Source organism: Dryas octopetala, chromosome 6 (assembly GCF_963921425.1).
Source record: "Dryas octopetala chromosome 6, drDryOcto1.1, whole genome shotgun sequence".
Lineage (NCBI taxonomy): Eukaryota > Viridiplantae > Streptophyta > Magnoliopsida > Rosales > Rosaceae > Dryas > Dryas octopetala.
The window spans coordinates 1,505,679-1,522,935 of NC_141371.1; the positions used below are offsets into that span (position 1 = coordinate 1,505,679).

The 17,257-nt window shown below is 36.8% G+C and overlaps 4 protein-coding genes across 5 annotated transcripts; 1 reads left to right on the plus strand and 3 right to left on the minus strand.

Moving 5' to 3' along the window:
• Nucleotides 1-319: 319 nt before the first annotated feature.
• Nucleotides 320-3,917, minus strand: LOC147280813 (Bacterial sec-independent translocation protein mttA/Hcf106). Its single transcript, XM_086247045.1, has 2 exons — nucleotides 3,513-3,917; nucleotides 320-564 (listed from the first exon to the last, which is right to left on the minus strand). Exons 1-2 carry the CDS (start codon nucleotides 3,840-3,842, stop codon nucleotides 442-444), a joined length of 453 nt encoding a protein of 150 aa, XP_086103171.1. The 5' UTR covers nucleotides 3,843-3,917; the 3' UTR covers nucleotides 320-441.
• Nucleotides 3,918-4,138: 221 nt separating this feature from the next.
• Nucleotides 4,139-5,696, plus strand: MEF20 (mitochondrial editing factor 20). The gene has a single exon (XM_086249147.1). It carries the CDS (start codon nucleotides 4,172-4,174, stop codon nucleotides 5,582-5,584), a length of 1,413 nt encoding a protein of 470 aa, XP_086105273.1. The 5' UTR covers nucleotides 4,139-4,171; the 3' UTR covers nucleotides 5,585-5,696.
• Nucleotides 5,697-6,191: 495 nt separating this feature from the next.
• BZO2H3 (bZIP transcription factor family protein) lies at nucleotides 6,192-10,011 on the minus strand. 2 transcript variants are annotated; one of them, XM_086247835.1, is made up of 6 exons: nucleotides 9,584-10,011; nucleotides 8,093-8,189; nucleotides 7,463-7,673; nucleotides 7,119-7,194; nucleotides 6,873-6,998; nucleotides 6,192-6,730 (listed from the first exon to the last, which is right to left on the minus strand). In XM_086247835.1, the coding sequence occupies exons 1-6, from the start codon at nucleotides 9,941-9,943 to the stop codon at nucleotides 6,326-6,328; spliced, it is 1,275 nt and encodes a 424-aa protein (XP_086103961.1). In that variant the 5' UTR covers nucleotides 9,944-10,011; the 3' UTR covers nucleotides 6,192-6,325. The 2 variants fall into 2 exon arrangements, with proteins under 2 accessions (XP_086103961.1, XP_086103960.1); XM_086247834.1 differs by having other exon boundaries at nucleotides 9,578-10,010.
• Nucleotides 10,012-11,473: 1,462 nt separating this feature from the next.
• On the minus strand, nucleotides 11,474-14,586 carry LOC147280816 (vacuolar ATPase subunit F family protein). The gene is made up of 5 exons (XM_086247532.1): nucleotides 14,439-14,586; nucleotides 13,635-13,713; nucleotides 12,855-12,936; nucleotides 12,128-12,210; nucleotides 11,474-11,911 (listed from the first exon to the last, which is right to left on the minus strand). The coding sequence occupies exons 2-5, from the start codon at nucleotides 13,695-13,697 to the stop codon at nucleotides 11,747-11,749; spliced, it is 393 nt and encodes a 130-aa protein (XP_086103658.1). The 5' UTR covers nucleotides 13,698-13,713; nucleotides 14,439-14,586; the 3' UTR covers nucleotides 11,474-11,746.
• Between the last annotated feature and the right edge of the window lie 2,671 nt (nucleotides 14,587-17,257).

Sequence of the window (17,257 nt, forward strand, 5' to 3'; positions counted from 1 at the left end):
TGCTGCAAGCGTTATAACTTGTAAGACACCTTGGCTTTAGAGAAGGTAACCCACATTCAGAAGCTTCTCTCCCTTTCATTTTAAAGCAAAAGGTTTCCTATTTTTATTGTTCTTTCCCCCTCATAACGAAGAAAGGAACTTCCATGTTACAAGTGTATACACCCCTTGTGTCAATCTCTTTAGTCACTCAAAGCAAATTGAGTTCAAGAGATAGGCCAAAATGCAAACTTGCATCCTTAACAAAAGAAGGGAGCTTTGGCTGATCTAAGTTGGCAAGTTCTTAAAACACTACAAAAAATTATAATGAGCATGGTAATCATACAGTTCAAGAAGAAAATTTCCTGCATAACTGATCTGCATTGAAACAATAATCTTGTTCTAAACTTACAGCACAACAACAAAAATAGAGAATGTGTCGACTAAGTGATTACTACAACAACCTCATACGTTTTCCTGTGAGCTTGAGACCTTGACTTCTTGTTTTTCTTCTTCGCTCACTGCTGTTGGCTGCTCTGTGAGGGCCTCAGGTTCTTTTTTAAGCTCTGTCTCAAACTCCTTTGCCGCCTGCAAGATTTACAGACAAACCAAAGACACTCTTATGAGAAGCAGGGAAAGGAAGCCAGCCAGCATAAACAAGTCAATTATAAATTGTAAAATCACTGTGTTCAAGATTGCAAGTAATTCCATAATCCATTATTCACTTATTTTTTGGCACATCAATAGAAAGCAGCAACAGTTAAATCAGTCTTTCATCAAGCGTGAGTGCACGCACAAAAAACCATGCTCTAATTAACTAATTTGATATCTATATGTATCAAGTTCGGGTCATCTGTCCCTATTTTCTCTGTCCGTCCTTTGTCCCTTAGCTAATTTTTTGACATCTGTCCCTCCATTTAACACCAACTTAACTCTGTTAAGTTCCCGTTTGTAATTGTATGCCCGTTCATCTTCTTCGTTCATTTTTTTTAATAATAGGAAAATAGAGACTTCACTCCGGTTTGATTATTCTTGACTTTGGATTTTATCAAGGAAGAAAAGCTTGAACTAAAGGGTCGAGAGCAAAAGAAGCTTCAGGATGCAGTTGAAGAAGCTGTAAGGAGTTCAAACCCACCATACTTTGTTTCATTGATCCCCTTTCTTTTCTTCACTTTTCCAGGATTTTTTTTTCCCTGTGTCGCATTAGCCTCTTTTAGGTTGCTAGGAAAACGGGTGAAAGATTCAGCACTTGAAATTTGGTTCGATGACTCGTGATTTGGGTTTTATCTTTTGTTTGGTTACTGGTAAGTTGGAAGAAAATGAAAAAATGGAGGGATTGCAGAGGAGGAGCCCAAGCAACTACATGGCTGGTGAGAAGAAGAAAATGGAGGGATTGCAAAGAAAAACAGAGAAGACGAATGGACGTACACAGCCGGAGTGAGGATCAGACTATTTTATCAATTTTTTATTAGAGATAACAGAGTTAGAGTTCAACTTAACTCTGTTTATTAAGTGGTGTTAAATTGAGGGACATATGTCAAAAAACTAGCTAAGGGATAGAGGAGGGACAGGGAAAATGAAAACAGACGATCCGAACTCATATGTATCCATCTGCTCACACTCATTTGATCTCTCTCATTTTCTCCCAATCCCCACAAGCACACACCTCAAAAATTTTGTGCAGTAACCAGAACATTAAAAGTTAGGTAGGTAGTATTATTGAACTTGAAAACGCCAGGAGCTAAGATTAAATATGAGTCATGGCCAGTCACATAACTAAACCAATAATTAAATTTGACCATCTAGGTATGCTGCAATGACCATCTCAAAATAAAGTATGCACCCACACCATTCATAGAACCCCCTCAATCATTATATTTTAACCCCTGCAATTACATTTTGACCTCCTCAAGTTTTGTATTCATTTCATCCCCTCCAAAGGAAAGGATCCGACATCCAACCATGGCCATTTGTTATTCTATCCCTATGCCAAGAAAACTAGTAGACAGAACAATGGAACAATGATTCACCAAAAATTCTTTGAGAGAAAACTTTTACACTATGTTTGGTACAAAGGATAGATACAATCGGAAAGATGAGATTATTTATTTTTTTGATAAGTGAAAAGATGGAAAATGGGAAGGATGGAGAAGAGTGTGTTTTCAGGTTTCCCTCATATTTTTTGGTATCCATAAAAGGAAAGGGGTACCATTTCCCTTCTTTGGTATTGCATATTAGAAGGGAAGGATACATTAGAATCTTCCTGTGAAATTACCATTTTAGTTGTTTTCCATCCTAAATCCTCCCCACCGAACATAGTGACAAGGTGTTTAAGGGGTTGGGAGAGTGTTTGAATAGTGAGATCCCTTTATTTTTGCATTTATACTAACCTCTGCAATAATAGCAAATGGTGGAAAAACTTTTAGTTTCTCTGTCTAGTTCTTTTGTCCTTTATATCTGTAAAGTAGTTGTAAAGATATATTACATTATTGTCAACATTACTGTCATCAACATTTATAAATGTAATATTCTACCTCCAATACCAAAATTTCTACTGAAACCTACTTAGATGAAAACTATATGCCCAACATTACAACTTACTGTAAAATCTACTATGACTGAGAGCTAACTGTAGTTTCTTTCAAAAAATTAGGAGGGAGAGATTCTAGTTATACAATTTTCATTGGACCCCAGTGGAGGTGGTGTTATTTAATCAAAACAGAAGATGAAATGCAATGGAATAGAGGGACAAATGACATCTAAGGGGGATGCATAAAAATTGATTTCAGTAGAAGAAATTCTCTGACAAGAAGTCCATTGGCCTTTTATAGGGAGGGGGAGTATAACATACACATGTACCCTAATATATATCTTTAACAAAATCTGAAACATACACATCAACAGTTCTACCTATTGCAAAAGTGATAAAAATGTGGCTAACAGAGAATGATTTGCCTTCAATGCATTTATAATCTCAAACAAGTTTCTACAACTAATTTCACAAAGACGTTTACAATAATACAAGGAAGAAACAACAACTTATCAGAACTTACAATTCCACAACAATCAACATCTAAACATTCCAACAATTGCCCCATGGATGCTAACATAAAGTCGAGATGATAGGTAAATGGAATACTAATGAAAATTCTCTCATTTTAATACTCAAAATATAAAGAATTTACTTAACTGAACACTAAGGCAGCTCTCCAATTTGATATACTCTATTTTAAACAAGTATGTGGCTATTTCTCTCTAATTTTTCATTAAACTTCCCATTTCTGGTGGAAACCAAGACAACATACTCAAACATAAATACCCAATTCCCGGAACTAAAGCTAGTGCAACAATAATTTCAGAAATCGCATAGAATTTCTTAAGAACATAACTGATATTTAGCTGAGTAAAACCACAGATTCTTGATTTTGTTCCAATTTCCAATCACACAAACAACAATAACAACAAAATGGACCCAAAAGGAAATAACTTTCATTCATTTTCTAAGGACGCAAACAGATCCAGATAAAGAAACCTACCTGTTGGAAGCTCTTGACAGTCTTCCCAATACTCTTGCCTACTTCAGGCAACTTCTTGGGTCCAAAAACCAAAGCAGCCACCCCAGCAATAACAACAAGCTCAGGCACCCCTAGACCAAACAAAGCGTTACACGTGAGACCCTTCTTGGCTCTTTCAGTTGTCGTTCGGATTCTGGTCCTGCCCAGAACCAAAGCACTGCTGTTGACCTTGGTTTTGTTCAAGAACGAAAAGTTGGTGGCATTGTTGATCAAGAAGGTGGACTGGGATGAAGAGAAAGGGAGCAAAGGTGGAGATTTTGGAGTGGACAGAGTAAAAGATGAGATCTCCATGATTGTTTTGATTTTTTTTTTCCCTGGTTTGGGTTTAATGGGTTTGGAATTTGGAGCTTCCGATTGAATTTTGTGTGTTTTTGGGCTGCGGAAGATTAGATAACACGAAGGGGCAGGTGGGACCCCCTGGATATATTGACTAATGATTTCCACATGGGCTACTGAGCTATACTCCTTTTGACAATAAATTCTCCATTACATTGGATGATTTTTTACTACAATTTTATTGAATAAGTAGTATTTATTTTACCAAATTGAGATTTATCATTTGGTAAAGTCTCATTGTTCAAATTTTTTGAGACATTCTAAGTTCACTTCCAAGAACCCACATGCACCATCTGCCAAGACTCAGAGCCCTGTCTCTCCTAAACCTCAAACTAACATCCAAACACCAACTCAAACGAATCCATGCCCAGTTGATTACCAGTGGCCTCAAATCACCATCCCTTTATGCCAAACTAATCCAGCAATACTGTGCCTTATCAGACCCACAAAGCACCAACCTTTATGCACATTCAGTATTCAAACACTTTAACGAGCCAAACCTGTTCCTCCTAAACACATTGATAAGATGTACTCAACCTCAGGACTCCATTCTTATTTTTGCCAATTGGGTATCTAAAGCAACCTTATTATTTGATGATTTCACCTACATTTTTGTTCTTGGAGCTTGTGCTAGGTTGCCTTCAGTACCAACGTTGTCAGTAGGTAGACAAATACATGCCCGGATAGTAAAGCATGATATCATATCAAATGTTGTGGTGCAAACTACTTTAATACATTTTTATGCTAGCAATGGCGACATCGTTTCGGCACGGAGAGTGTTTGATGAAATGGCTGTGAAAAATAGTGTTACATGGAATTCAATGATCAAGGGATATTGTTCACAAAGAGGAAGTGCCCGTGATGGATTGGTGTTGTTTAAGGACATGCTAGATGATGTTTGTGGGGTGAAACCAACTGATACTACAATGGTTTGTGTTCTTTCTGCGGCTTCTCAGTTGGGTGTGTTGGAAACTGGTGCTTGTTTACATGGTTATGTAGAGAAGACAATATGTGTTCCTGATGATGATGTGTTCATTGGCACTGGTCTTGTTGATATGTACTCAAAATGTGGATGTGTTGATAGTGCTTTTTCCATGTTTAAGCGAATGAAAGACAAGAATGTTTTGACTTGGACGGCAATGGCAACCGGGCTAGCCATTCATGGTAAGGGAAATGAAGCAATGGAGCTTTTGGATGCAATGGGGGCTTGTGGAATAAAACCTAACGCAGTGACTTTCACCAGCTTTCTTTCGGCTTGTTGCCATGTGGGGCTTGTTGAAGAAGGCCTTCATTTGTTTCATATGATGAAGAGCAAGTTTGGTGTTACGCCTCAGATGCAGCACTATGGTTGCATTGTTGACCTGCTTGGTCGCAGTGGGCACTTGAAAGAAGCCTATGACTTTATAGTAAGGGTGCCAGTTGAACCTGATGCCGTCTTGTGGAGGAGTTTGCTAAGTGCATGCAAAGTTCATGGGGATGTTGCAATGGGCGAGAAGGTGGGGAAGAAGCTGCTCCACATACAGTCAGCTCAAAGTTCTGCAAATGTGACTCTAAAGAGTGAGGACTATGTAGCTTTGTCAAACATTTATGCTTCTGCCGAAAAGTGGGAGGATGTGGAGATGGTAAGAGAGGAGATGAAGGTCAAGGGAGTTGAAAATAAAGCTGGTTCTAGTTCAGTTCAAACCATTGGAAAGTGAAACATTTAGTTGGTAAAGAGAAAACTATTCAGTGCCAACAGAAATCAGCATGATTCAGAAAGATATTCAAATTTGAGCCTGGAATTTGCTTTGAAAATTTTGAGTGGTTAGAGGATTTCATACAGATAATGCAACGAGGCAAGTGTATGTTTGTTCTTTAAAATTCTGATAGAATTAGTTGCAGTTATAACATTTGGTGTTGTGTAAACAAGGCAACAGATTTCATGGACCCTGTGTTACTTCAGTAGAAATTGAATTAGTAGCAAATTTCAATTGATCTCGGACAGCTTTCGAAACCTCAAAGCAACTTTTGAACCAGTTTTGATTTTTGATTTGACCCCTTCTAACTCATTTAAAGTTGAATGCTATTTCTGGTTTAGCACCAGCAATTGAATTAGTAAAATACAAAATAGGCATGGTACCAACTACCAACAGCCATGCTTTGCACAATTGATGGTGTCAGCTCATATTTTAGCCCCATCAGCCATCAAGCCTTTTAATCATGTTGTCGAGCATTTAATAAGGAGTAGGTGAGCCTGTCTGTGGCTGTCAGGCTGTGGAAGCCATTAAGCTATTTATGATTTGTTCCATGCGTGACGTGGGAAACTGAAGGGGGTAAAAATTATCGATCAGTTTAATTTGGTGTAGTTGGGCTAAAGAATAAGCCCAAAGTGATGTTGCAATACAATAATTGTTCAAAGCATCCTTGAATAAATCATTAATCTATTTGTAAGTTTGTAACTATTGCTCTCCATCGCACAGAGGACCAGAGAGAGTGCCACCCCTTATCCGCTTCTGCAGATGCTCTAAGCTAGCCACTCGCTGTAGCGAAGGTGATCGTCCCATCTTGTTTCCCACTGCTTCTGCTGATGTTGCTGAAGAATTCTGCTGCTGCCCATTTTGAGCTGAAGGGATGTCTGCCAAGCCATTGTTGACTCTCAGGTCATGCGTGGGTATAGTGTTGCTAGAAGCAGGTTGGAAAAAGTGATGATTCGAGTCATCTTGCACGAGAACAGCAGCATCTGTTGATGTTTCTGAAGGGCTTCCATCAAATGGTGGCATGCTTATTGAGGACACATCTGACATGGCATGGAACATGGGACTCGACCCAGTAATTCTTTTCACCGTCTCCTCAGCCATCTTTACCTGGAAATATAATCATAAATGAAATAAAAGTATATCAACTTTTCTGCTTCATCTTGAACTAATACTTATGGCTTCAAGAGCCTGCCTAGGAAGCAGTCAGCAAGGCATCCGACTTTCAAAGCAATACTGATGACACACTTACCTTTGCTCTCAATGTTTCAATATCAGCTTTTAAAACTCTATTGTCAACGGCTGCTTCACTGTACTTCTGGTTTATATCAGTCAGACGCTTCAACAGAGAGGAGTTTTCAACTCTTAATTGAGATACCTATAAAGAACATTGTGTTAGGGAATGTGTAGAAGATCAAAAGGCAAAGAGATGCTAGAAAAATGGACTAAAAGAGGTGGCAAGTACAAAAAGAGGCAAAATAAGTAATAAGGACCAAACCTGTGTCTCAAGCTCAGTCAAATGGGCCTGCTTTCTTCTTCTTGAGCGTCTAGCTGACTCTCTATTAGAGAGCATTCTGGAAAAGACCAGATGAATTAATGGAAGTGAGTGGAACCAGATGTATTTGAAAAAAAGAAAATTGATTAATTAATCAAGAGATGAAGATAAGGTGTGCTTATTTTGGGTCTCATGTGAATCAAATACGTGCTGAAGATGACATTTTGCAAACCTATCATGTAATACACCATAATCATTTTTACTTATCCAAAAGGAAAAAGAAAAAACCATCATATTCATTTTGACATGCATCAACTAAAATCCAAAAAAGTAGATACCACTGTTACCTCCTCACACGTTTCACATCAGCAGGGTCCAAATTATCAGTCATTGCAGTTTCTCCTTCAACTTCCTCATCATCAGACAGCTCTCTTGATGATCCACTAGTGGCTTGCCTTGCCGGAACCCCAGATCTATTTTGCGTTGCAGGTAATGAAGGAATTCCAAGTGGTGCATTAGCAATTTTATCATGTGACTTGGATAAATCATACCCGGCTCCTACATAAGTAATAGAAAAGAGGAGGATATTCTAAGTACATAACTTCTTTACTTAGCATGACATGCGAATTAAAATTATACTCTATGAGACTGGTGATGCACCACCTTAGTATGCCTCTTCTTATCAACTTATTTGTTAGAGAGAAAATAAAAATTAACCAATCTCCGAGCCTCAAATCACATTCATTCTCATCAACTAAATAGTCTTCTCCTTATTTGGTTATTATTTTTGCAATCCCGAGTGCAAGGAAGCACTTTCTCAAAATAGAAGAAGAAGATGGCATATTTTTGTTTTAATGAGGAATAAGTCACGGCCAATTTTTTTTCCCATGTTAAAGATGCCCTATACATATGTGCTACACATCATTCATACAATTATACATTACCGTATATAAATACCTAAAAAGAGAGATGCAAACCTTTAGAAGGGGCTTGAGATCCCAATTGTGAAGCATCAGAAGCCTGTGACCCACTGTCAGCTAAAGCAGCAGAATCATGAGCTTTCACTAAAGATCCCTATTGACACGACCAGAACATATCAGCTAGCGTTTATCTATATGGAAAAAAAAGGCATGATTTCAAATCTATTCAACCAAAGATAAAGGGTATAAATCATATGCAGTAAACTATGAGACTGGAGTACACATTTATTGAAACCCAGCATGCCCTACTAAGTATGGGAAGTACTCGCTCATGTCATTCTGGACACATTGCTCTCTCATCCTCCAGGGCACATGTCATCGCTGAAATGTTGCATAATCCAAAAGGCCTTAGAGTTCAGAAATATTCTGTACGATTCCATTTAATCAGATGAATGAGATGATGGCTTCAAATTTGTTAGGGAAAGCTACTACAAGTAGTCCATTGGGCAAAGATATTGATCTATTCAATCTGACTCTACGCTCTCCCTATAGCTTTTTGGGCTAACGGGAGAGCTCTATGAGTCCATTCCCTCACTCCCACTAGAAAGACAATTCAATGGCAATCCATTGGCTACTTTTTAGAGTAAGAAAGACTCCTTCTTCCTGCGTTTGTGCTCATTGTTATCTTCCATCATTGTGTTGCGGTTGATCCCGGGAAAGATTGGTCTTTAGACGGCTTAATAGATCCAAGGGCGATCCTCCCCGACCAAGTGAATCATGATTCTCAAGACTTCAAGTATTCAAAGAGAGTACTTGACCTTTGAAATCCTACTATAGAGTATAGATAGCCCCTTGGACATATACATTCTTCACTCAATTTCACTCAGACTTCAAATACATTCATTCATTCAATTTCACTCAGACTTCAAAACCAAGCTTCAGTTGTTCCTGCTTTAGTTTTAAGCTTTATAAGGAATGATGGGCAAAAGAGGATTGTCATGACTCATGAGGAACCTGGTGACACTGTAATTTTTGGGACTTTGCTAATTAACCAACCCTTCTCACTATTAACTATTTTCAATGTTTAAGTAAATTTTGAAAGTTACTTTTGCTATTACCATGAAGGTCCCACAAATCCACAACCAAAGGTTCCAAGTCAAAGTAAGTTTTTTTTTTTTTTTTTTTTTTCCACCGTAAAAACTCTATCACTCTGTTTGGAGACCGAGAAAATTATAGAAGAAAAAAATATTTAAATCCTACGTTTTCATCAAGATCCAACAAAAAACTAAAAAAATATATTAAGAAAAACTTGAGGGCATGAGGCTAATACAAACTATAAAGCAGCTAACTTGAGCTGAACTTTCCACTCTCAGAGAAACGAAATTCAAGAATTTCCAAGTCACAGTTCAGTTTATTTTCTTTAGCTTTCTGAGCGCCCAAACACAAGCTCATTCTCAAGCCATTAGTTTGGCTTTGACCATATTTTCTCGGAAACCAAACATAACACCAAGCCCTTAAAAGAAAAAAGAAGAAAAAACGAACCTTTACCCGAGACAAGGCGACGGCAGCGCAAGCGAGATCGAGCTTGGTCTTGAGGAAGGCCTGGTACTCCTCGGAATCAATGGGGACATCGGGAGGTTGCAGGTTGAGCGACGGCGTATTGTTGTTGTTGTTGGGGGTGTGATCAGTTGGGTTGGGGTGGGCATTGATCTTAATCTCTTGCACAGCGTCGTTTTGGTCATGAGCTGAGGAAGAAGAAGGTGGTGGTGAGACGGAGGCTTGTTGGAGAAAACGCTGGAAGGCCCACTCGGAAGCGCTCCGGTTCATTTTGGACAAGTCGTCGTCCGGTTCAATATTTTCAGACCACAGCTGCTCCGACATTTCCTCCACTGAAAACACCCTATCCATCTCTCTCTCTCTCTCTCTCTCTCTCTCTCTCTGTGGAATTTCTCTCTCCTATTGTCTCTTTGGACTTTATCTGATTTGGATTCTTTGGATTGTATCATTTTGGTATTTTGCCTAAATAATAATGATTCTAATTATTTAATTAATATTAATATTGTCATGCTGAGTCGGAGATTCTCTGTATTGGTTATGGCAATGTGGATGATTATATTCTTTGGGGGTCCTTGAAAAAAATAGATTAAAAAAATATAGATAGGGAAATTTTCTTTATTGGGTTGTGGACTTGTAGGGAATATTTAGGTTACTCGAGGGTATTTCAAGGTCACTTATCTTTTTAAATTTCTATTTTGACAATGTCGGTGTATAATCGAAATCGTTTATTTTTTAAAAAACCAATTAAAGAGTATCTCTGTAAAAAATCAAATCATTCGAAAATTGTTTGGTTATATAATTATTGTCAATTAGTAGAAAAAAATTGATGGTTTTCAATTAAAAATTAATTTTTTGACCAAATTGTTAATTTTTTTATTTAATCAACAATAGTTATATAACCAAACGATTTCTGATTGAGTTAATTTTTTGCAGAAATAATCTATAATATGTGATCTAAAAAGTGAACGGTTCCGATCATGCGCCGGCATTACCGAAATTACAATTTTGGGGGGAGGGGTGACCCAAGTAGTGTCCATGAAATATTATGTATAATTACCGGTTTTTTTTTTTCCTTCTATTAATGGGTAATAAAAATAATTAAGGCACGTGACAAAACAATAAACAAAACTAATTTGTTGGTCCTCTTTTTTTTCACAGTACGTATCATATTTTGCTTTGATTTTTTTGCTTCAAATTCAAGAGAAGCTCAGTTGTTCATGTTGATAGGAAGAGACGACTTGTTGTTCCAAATCGATATCAAACAATGAAAGAAGCCATTTTGTTTCTAAATCCTATTGGATGCTCATTGTGGATAATCACTAAACTGTGCCCACACATTTTTGTGGGCCGTGAAACTGCGGGGCCCAATATGTTCTCTCTTGTAAGGCACTCTTAAAGTCCCATTTGTCTCTTCCACTTGGTGCTACAACCACCATAACTTTTTGCTTTAATTTACCTTGGACCTTTCCCAAAATTAATTAAATACAAAGACTGGACCTCTCACCTGTGCTTTTTCAATCTGGGCCTCAATTAGGTAACATTAATATATGGCTCAAATTATACATATTTTATGAGGTCAGAATTTGATCTCTGTCTCTCGATGTCCATTGGTTAAAGAAAATGGTGTGAAAATGGGTGGTGGTCCATTGGAAGGATCTTTGATCATTGGATTAGAATTAAATAATTTTGGTTTTCCTTCAAGCTTATCCATTAATCATCATTATTTAGTTAAATACAGGCCCTCCCATCTTACCTTGGTCAGGGTGCTTGGGGTCCAGCAAAGGAAATCTTAATTTCCTTTTTAATGCTACATAGGGTGAGTTGGATTTGGAGTTGATATGAGGTTTACAGAGTCAAAATACCGTAAACAAAACCAGACAATGGACTAAAAGAATCACATCAACTAGATTAAGGATGAAGTTGTCCTTTACATGGTAATTATTTCTATAAAATTGAAATGACATTTAATTTGCATTGGTATTGATAGATAGAGTTTAGGCACAAAAGGAATCTAAAATACACAGATATACCAACCAACTGCAAGTCAGTCAGTCAGTCAGTAACATAGCACTGGGTGTGCATAACGGCAAAAGGCATAAATGCAAAAACTTATTTGGGAACCTGAGGAGTGAAACATACGGAAAGAGTGAGCGATTAACGCCTTCCTGATGCCACAGATTCAGAAGAGAAGAGGTACTTCACTCGTGAAAGAACTGAATCATGAGTAGGGTCATAAGGATGATCCTTGGAAGGGATTTCCAAGATGGCAGGAATTGGCTTATTGTAGCTATCAACTAGAAACCTTATCATGTTTGCAACCTGGAAAGAACAGAAGAGAAAAGGGTAATTTCTCTTCAAAATAATCTTGAACTAACAACCAAATTGGAAGAAATATAAAGATTGCAATACATAAAAAACTTGGTATATACTCTAACAAGTTTGACAACCACTTGGGCACTAAGGATATCACCTTACAAACCAGAAAAGCCATAATCCTGACAGTCGAAGAACTTCAAAGTATGAGAAAGAACTTACATATTGGCTGATTAAGACAATTGCAATATCCTCCTTTGTGGTGAACTCTTTGAATGCATCTTCAATTGCTTTCACCGTTGTTTCTGAGCAGAAAACCAGAAACAAATACTATTAGATTAAAAAGGAAAAAAAAGCACCATTGAATGAACCTTGCCTTAAATATTATTATGAATCATAGCTAAGTTTCTCACATCAAAGAGAAAAAAAAAAAAAAAAAAAAAAAAAAAAGAAGAAGAAAGAAAACTAGATTTTCATTTAAGGGACCAGGTTGTAGGTTAGTTTCAAGCGCTGTGCTACTAATTAGGAAGAAAGAAAGAGATACAAGGAAAGCACAATGACAGCAGTCCAATTTTAACTTCTCTGACCCAAAACCATTCTTATCGACCAAATGAAGTTTTATGCTTTGCTTCACTAATCAAAATGAGCAACTTTCACCATGGATGCATTGGCAATGATACTTACAACAGAGCAATTTCTCAACAAAAAGATATTATTTTTGGTAGGGATTCTACATATAATTCATCTCCTAGAATTTTGTAATTTGGTTACCCTTGCCCAGTCCCCCTTTCATTTACCCACAGGATTAGTTGGTAATAACACTTTATAAATAGATTATTCATTAAATGGCACTTTCATCCATCTGACTACCCATCTGCATAAATATAGAAACAGAGGACCAGTATGGATGAAGTTCCAACATTCAAGCATCAAAAAGCTCATAACATACTTGAATCAACAATAAGGTAATTTGTCTTTCTCCGCAAGTCTACATTGCCCACTCCAGCCAGCAAAAATCCAGTTACAGTGTCCTACATGATAAGAAACACTTCATCAGGAGGGTATTCTAGATTTATAAGATGCGATTCATATATATCATGGATAAACTAGTAGAACCCTTATAACACTCAAAGAATCAACCTCTTTTGGAAGCAGGAAAAAATAAATAAAAAGAATGCATTAAGATAAGTATAAATATAAATTTCTGACCTTTATACCACAAGGTGACTGAGGACCACAACTTCTAGAGTTTCATGGGTGGGATAAAAAAATAATAAGCATGTAGCCAGTTACATAATCTCCAAGGCATGGGACAAAAGGTGGGAGAAGAAATACTTAGGTCAAAAAGGGCAAACTGTGTAAAGGTTGTTTTATGTGCATAACTTCAAGATGACATGTTTTACATAAAGGGGAGCTTTAGAAAGCTATGTTTTCGAATTTCAGGAGATAATCTCATGCCAAGATTTATCAATTATTAGGTCGGCCAATGGTTGGCATGCTTCAGTAAGACTAGTTCTGAATGTAACAGTGTGCAGGGGCAGACAAATTTTCTAAACATAGTCAATCCATAAGGGGCATAATTTTGATCCCCTATCATCACTCTTTATGTGCATAAATATTACTCTTATAATGTTGCAAATCAACAAAAGTTCTTCCTACCAAAACTAGACAAATCCAGAATGCAAGAACTGAATTCAATCAAACAATTACAGAACAACATTATCCATACCTCATCAGCAATCATGGCAATGAGTGCTGAATTCCTAGTGGGGACTTGAGCTCTGCCAGCCATTTTAAGTCGATATCAACTACAGCAAGGAGAAAAAACTATCAGGACAAATATGCGTTCTTAATAACTACATCAAATAGTGTAATTTACAATGTACAGACCTAGTGCCCATCAATATAATGTGTCTATTACAAGTTAAGCAGTAGATAACCCATGTGGGTCACTCCATATAGTATCATAGGCCACACAATCAAATCGATGATCTCTTGTAATCTACATGAGAATAAGTTCTTGTTCGTAGTGAGAGGCTGAATTACTATAAAGTTATGATAAAGATATCAAACCCATTTTTCTATGCCTTTGATTGCTGAAAGGAAAAATGAAATAGATATTTAGATCTCTAAATTGTCATTTTCTTCGATTCATAGATACAAAATTCTTTACCCAACTGAGGCCTAGCTCAGCAACTTCAGCTCAGCTGAGCTGCCTTTCCATTCTTAAGAAAGCATAACATCTAAGAAAAACAAAAAAACCAATAACAATTGTTACTAATTTTTTTTTTTTTCCTTATTCTCTCAGCAACCAGGGAAATTGTTGTTGATTGTGTCCAAAATTTCCGCACAGATAAATCTCTAATATACTTTGTGTATGCAAATTAATCATCAAAAAGACACAAAATTTATAACATTTTCAATCACCAATTTTGACTATTCAAATTTTAGGACCTTAATCATAATAGACTCTAAACTGGGTCGACAAACATGCATGAAAGTGTCAAACAAACATAACAAAGAAAGGAAGTACCTCGAAATTAATGAAAGAAAACTCTGTAACGCAGCGTTTCTCAGTGTTTCGGACTTCAGATCTGCAGAGTGAGGAAGACAGAGAGACCCGACAGAAAGAGAATAAAGACGCTCCGGATCCTGGATGGTTGTGGTTCTGTAATGGATCCGGGTCCGGACCTCTTGGTTACTCTTTCGAAAAAATCCGGCCCATATTAAAACTCGCTCAATGCCCAATTAGCCCAGTATCGGCCCATGATCATGAGGCACCAAAATTTTTCAAGTGGAAGAGCTATTGAAAATGGAATTCAAATAAGATATTTTTTTAGAAAAATATCAGTGACCCATAAAGGTATGCCATATATAAGCCCACAAGGGTTTGAGGAATATGAATTTGAGAGTCTCACCATCTGGTATTCTAGTTAGTCTAGAGTTATTTCTCTTTACATATTGAAGAGGTTTTCAATAAATAAAAAATTCAAGACTCTCGTTGTAAGAAAATAAACTTATAAAGTGTAATCATACTTTTTTCAGCATACCAAATGAGCTTTTTTCATTTTAAAAAAATTATCATAAAGAATAAGATATGCCTGAGGTACTACATTCTAATAAAGAAACAAGTCTCACTCACCTTTTATTAGAGTTCAATGTATTACGCCAGATATATTGAAGATCTTACGACTCATATGAGTCAATGAGTTTGAGTTTAATCCATATGCTATGCCAAGTAAGACATTTTAGTTAGGTAATTACCTAATTTTTTTTTAGTCGAGAGGAGGAGGATCAAACTGAGGTACAGGAAGACAAATTTTATAGTCCGTTTAACCGAACTCCTTCAACAACTGCAATCTACTTAATTAATTACCTAAGATAAAACCAGTGACCAAAAAAAATTACCTAGGGTAAAACCAAAATCTGCTAACATGAGGACTTTCCAAGTAATTTCTCTTGGGCCCAACGAAACAGGCCTTTCACTCTCACTCCTCTTTCTGGGAATTTTCTCCTTTCAAAAAGTACTGGGGCCCATCGAGTCACAGCCCTATTTCCGCGGATGGATCCATATACCAGCCCAAGATTATCAAGAATTTAACTCGTAGTAGGCAACCAAGTGAGATAAGAGTAGTAGTGGACCAGTGGTACTGTGAACAACTTCGCATTGCACGGTATCTCTGTGTCTCTGTCTCTGGCTCTCAATTATTTATGAAAAATAGTAATAAAAAGAGCAAACTATAATTTAGTACTTCAATTTTATATGTTATTTAATTTAATATCTTAATTTTGAAAACATGTAAAAAAGCACCTCAATTTTTATTTTGTGTCAAAATAATACATCTTTTAATTTTTTTGTCAAATAAATTATTATATGCTGACATATTTTTGTCTTTTTCTACAAATTAAAAAAATAATAATATTTTTAAAAATTTTTGAATAAATTTTTGAATAAAATAATTAAAATAAAAATATTTCTCCCTCTCTCTTCCCCAGCCATGCCCCATGCCTCATGCCCCATGCAGAACCAAACCCCCAGCCCCAGCCATCCCCTCCCCTTCCCACCTAACTCAGCACTCCCCCAGCCATCCTCTTCGCTTCCCTTATTTTATATTAAAACAAATTACATGTAAGTACTTTAACTATATCATCATTTTCAAGTTAATATCTCAACTTAAAATAATTAAAACAATAATAATATTTTCAAATTTAAAAAATAATAATATTTTTAAAAACTTTTGAATAAAATAATTAAAACAAAAAAATTTTCTTAAAATAAAAACATTTCCCCCTCTCCCTTCCCCAGCCATGCCCCATGCCCCATGCAGAACCAAATCCCCAGCCCCAGCCCCAGCCATCCCCTCCCCTTCCCACCTAACTCAGCACTCCCCCAACCATCCCCTTCCCTTCCCTTATTTTATATTAAAACAAATTACATGTAAGTACTTTAACTATATCATCATTTTCAAGTTAATACCTCAATTTTAAAAAGTTGCACAAATATATCTTAATTTTTATTTTGTGTCAATTTCATACCTCCATTATATTTTATGTCAAAAATATTGTTATCTGTCGACATGGCACACATGGACCCCATGGCTTTAAAAAATATCCATTTCAATGAACCATACCAAGATCTCAAGCACGCAAGATGGAAAAGATGACTGCAAAAGGTGACTGCAGTGTACTTTTTGAGCCTTAGCCATAGGTTCCTGCCATTTTCCCAGTTAGTTTGGGGAATCAAGAGAAAATTGAATGAAAAACAATAAAAGAAAATAAGCAAACCCTATAGATTGCACATTCATCATCATATGCTTGTAGCTCTTCAGATTTTGCATCTGGAAGGGTTGCATGAAGAGCACCTAAGGCTTTCTTCAGTTTCATGAACCCTTTTATACGTTTTACAATTGCACTTAGTAAGGCCTGCTCAATAATGAATCAATAAGTAGGAAGAAGATTATATTGGGGATGGGGATGGGGATGGGGATGGGGATGGGGAGGATGAGTTGGGGCGGGCGGGCTGGCTGGCTGGGGAGGGGAGGGGAAGGGCTGGGTGGAGGCGAGAAGGGGAGGGGATGGTTGGGGGTGGTTCTATGTGGGGCATAGCTGGGGAAGGGGGAGGGGGAAAGGTTTTTATTTTAAGAAATTTTTTTATTTAAAAGTTTTTAAAAATATAAAAAATTAGGATTAAATACTAAATCTTAATAATTTTTTGGTATAGCATGAAAACCATATAATATTTCAATTGAACTACCAAATTTAAATGTATTTTTTTAGATTAGGTTACAAACATGTTAACCCATTTGATTTGAGCTTTTTTTATTTGATATTTTTGTCATTTAGCCCACATAT

Bases quoted from the DNA above. Each gene is read 5' to 3' on its own strand.
- LOC147280813 (XM_086247045.1), bottom strand. From the start codon at position 3,842: ATGGAGATCTCATCTTTTACTCTGTCCACTCCAAAATCTCCACCTTTG. The intron at 565-3,512 runs GTAGGTTTCTTT...TAAATCTTGCAG, and splicing joins CTGTCAAGAGCTTCCAACAG to GCGGCAAAGGAGTTTGAGAC.
- MEF20 (XM_086249147.1), top strand. From the start codon at position 4,172: ATGCACCATCTGCCAAGACTCAGAGCCCTGTCTCTCCTAAACCTCAAA.
- BZO2H3 (XM_086247834.1), bottom strand. From the start codon at position 9,943: ATGGATAGGGTGTTTTCAGTGGAGGAAATGTCGGAGCAGCTGTGGTCT. The intron at 8,190-9,577 runs GTTCGTTTTTTC...TCGTGTCAATAG, and splicing joins TCGCCTTGTCTCGGGTAAAG to GGATCTTTAGTGAAAGCTCA. The intron at 7,195-7,462 runs GTAACAGTGGTA...GGTCTTTTCCAG, and splicing joins GATGTGAAACGTGTGAGGAG to AATGCTCTCTAATAGAGAGT.
- LOC147280816 (XM_086247532.1), bottom strand. From the start codon at position 13,697: ATGGCTGGCAGAGCTCAAGTCCCCACTAGGAATTCAGCACTCATTGCC. The intron at 12,937-13,634 runs GTATGGATAATG...CTTATCATGTAG, and splicing joins TTGCCATGATTGCTGATGAG to GACACTGTAACTGGATTTTT. The intron at 11,912-12,127 runs GTAAGTTCTTTC...TGTTCTTTCCAG, and splicing joins TTGTCTTAATCAGCCAATAT to GTTGCAAACATGATAAGGTT.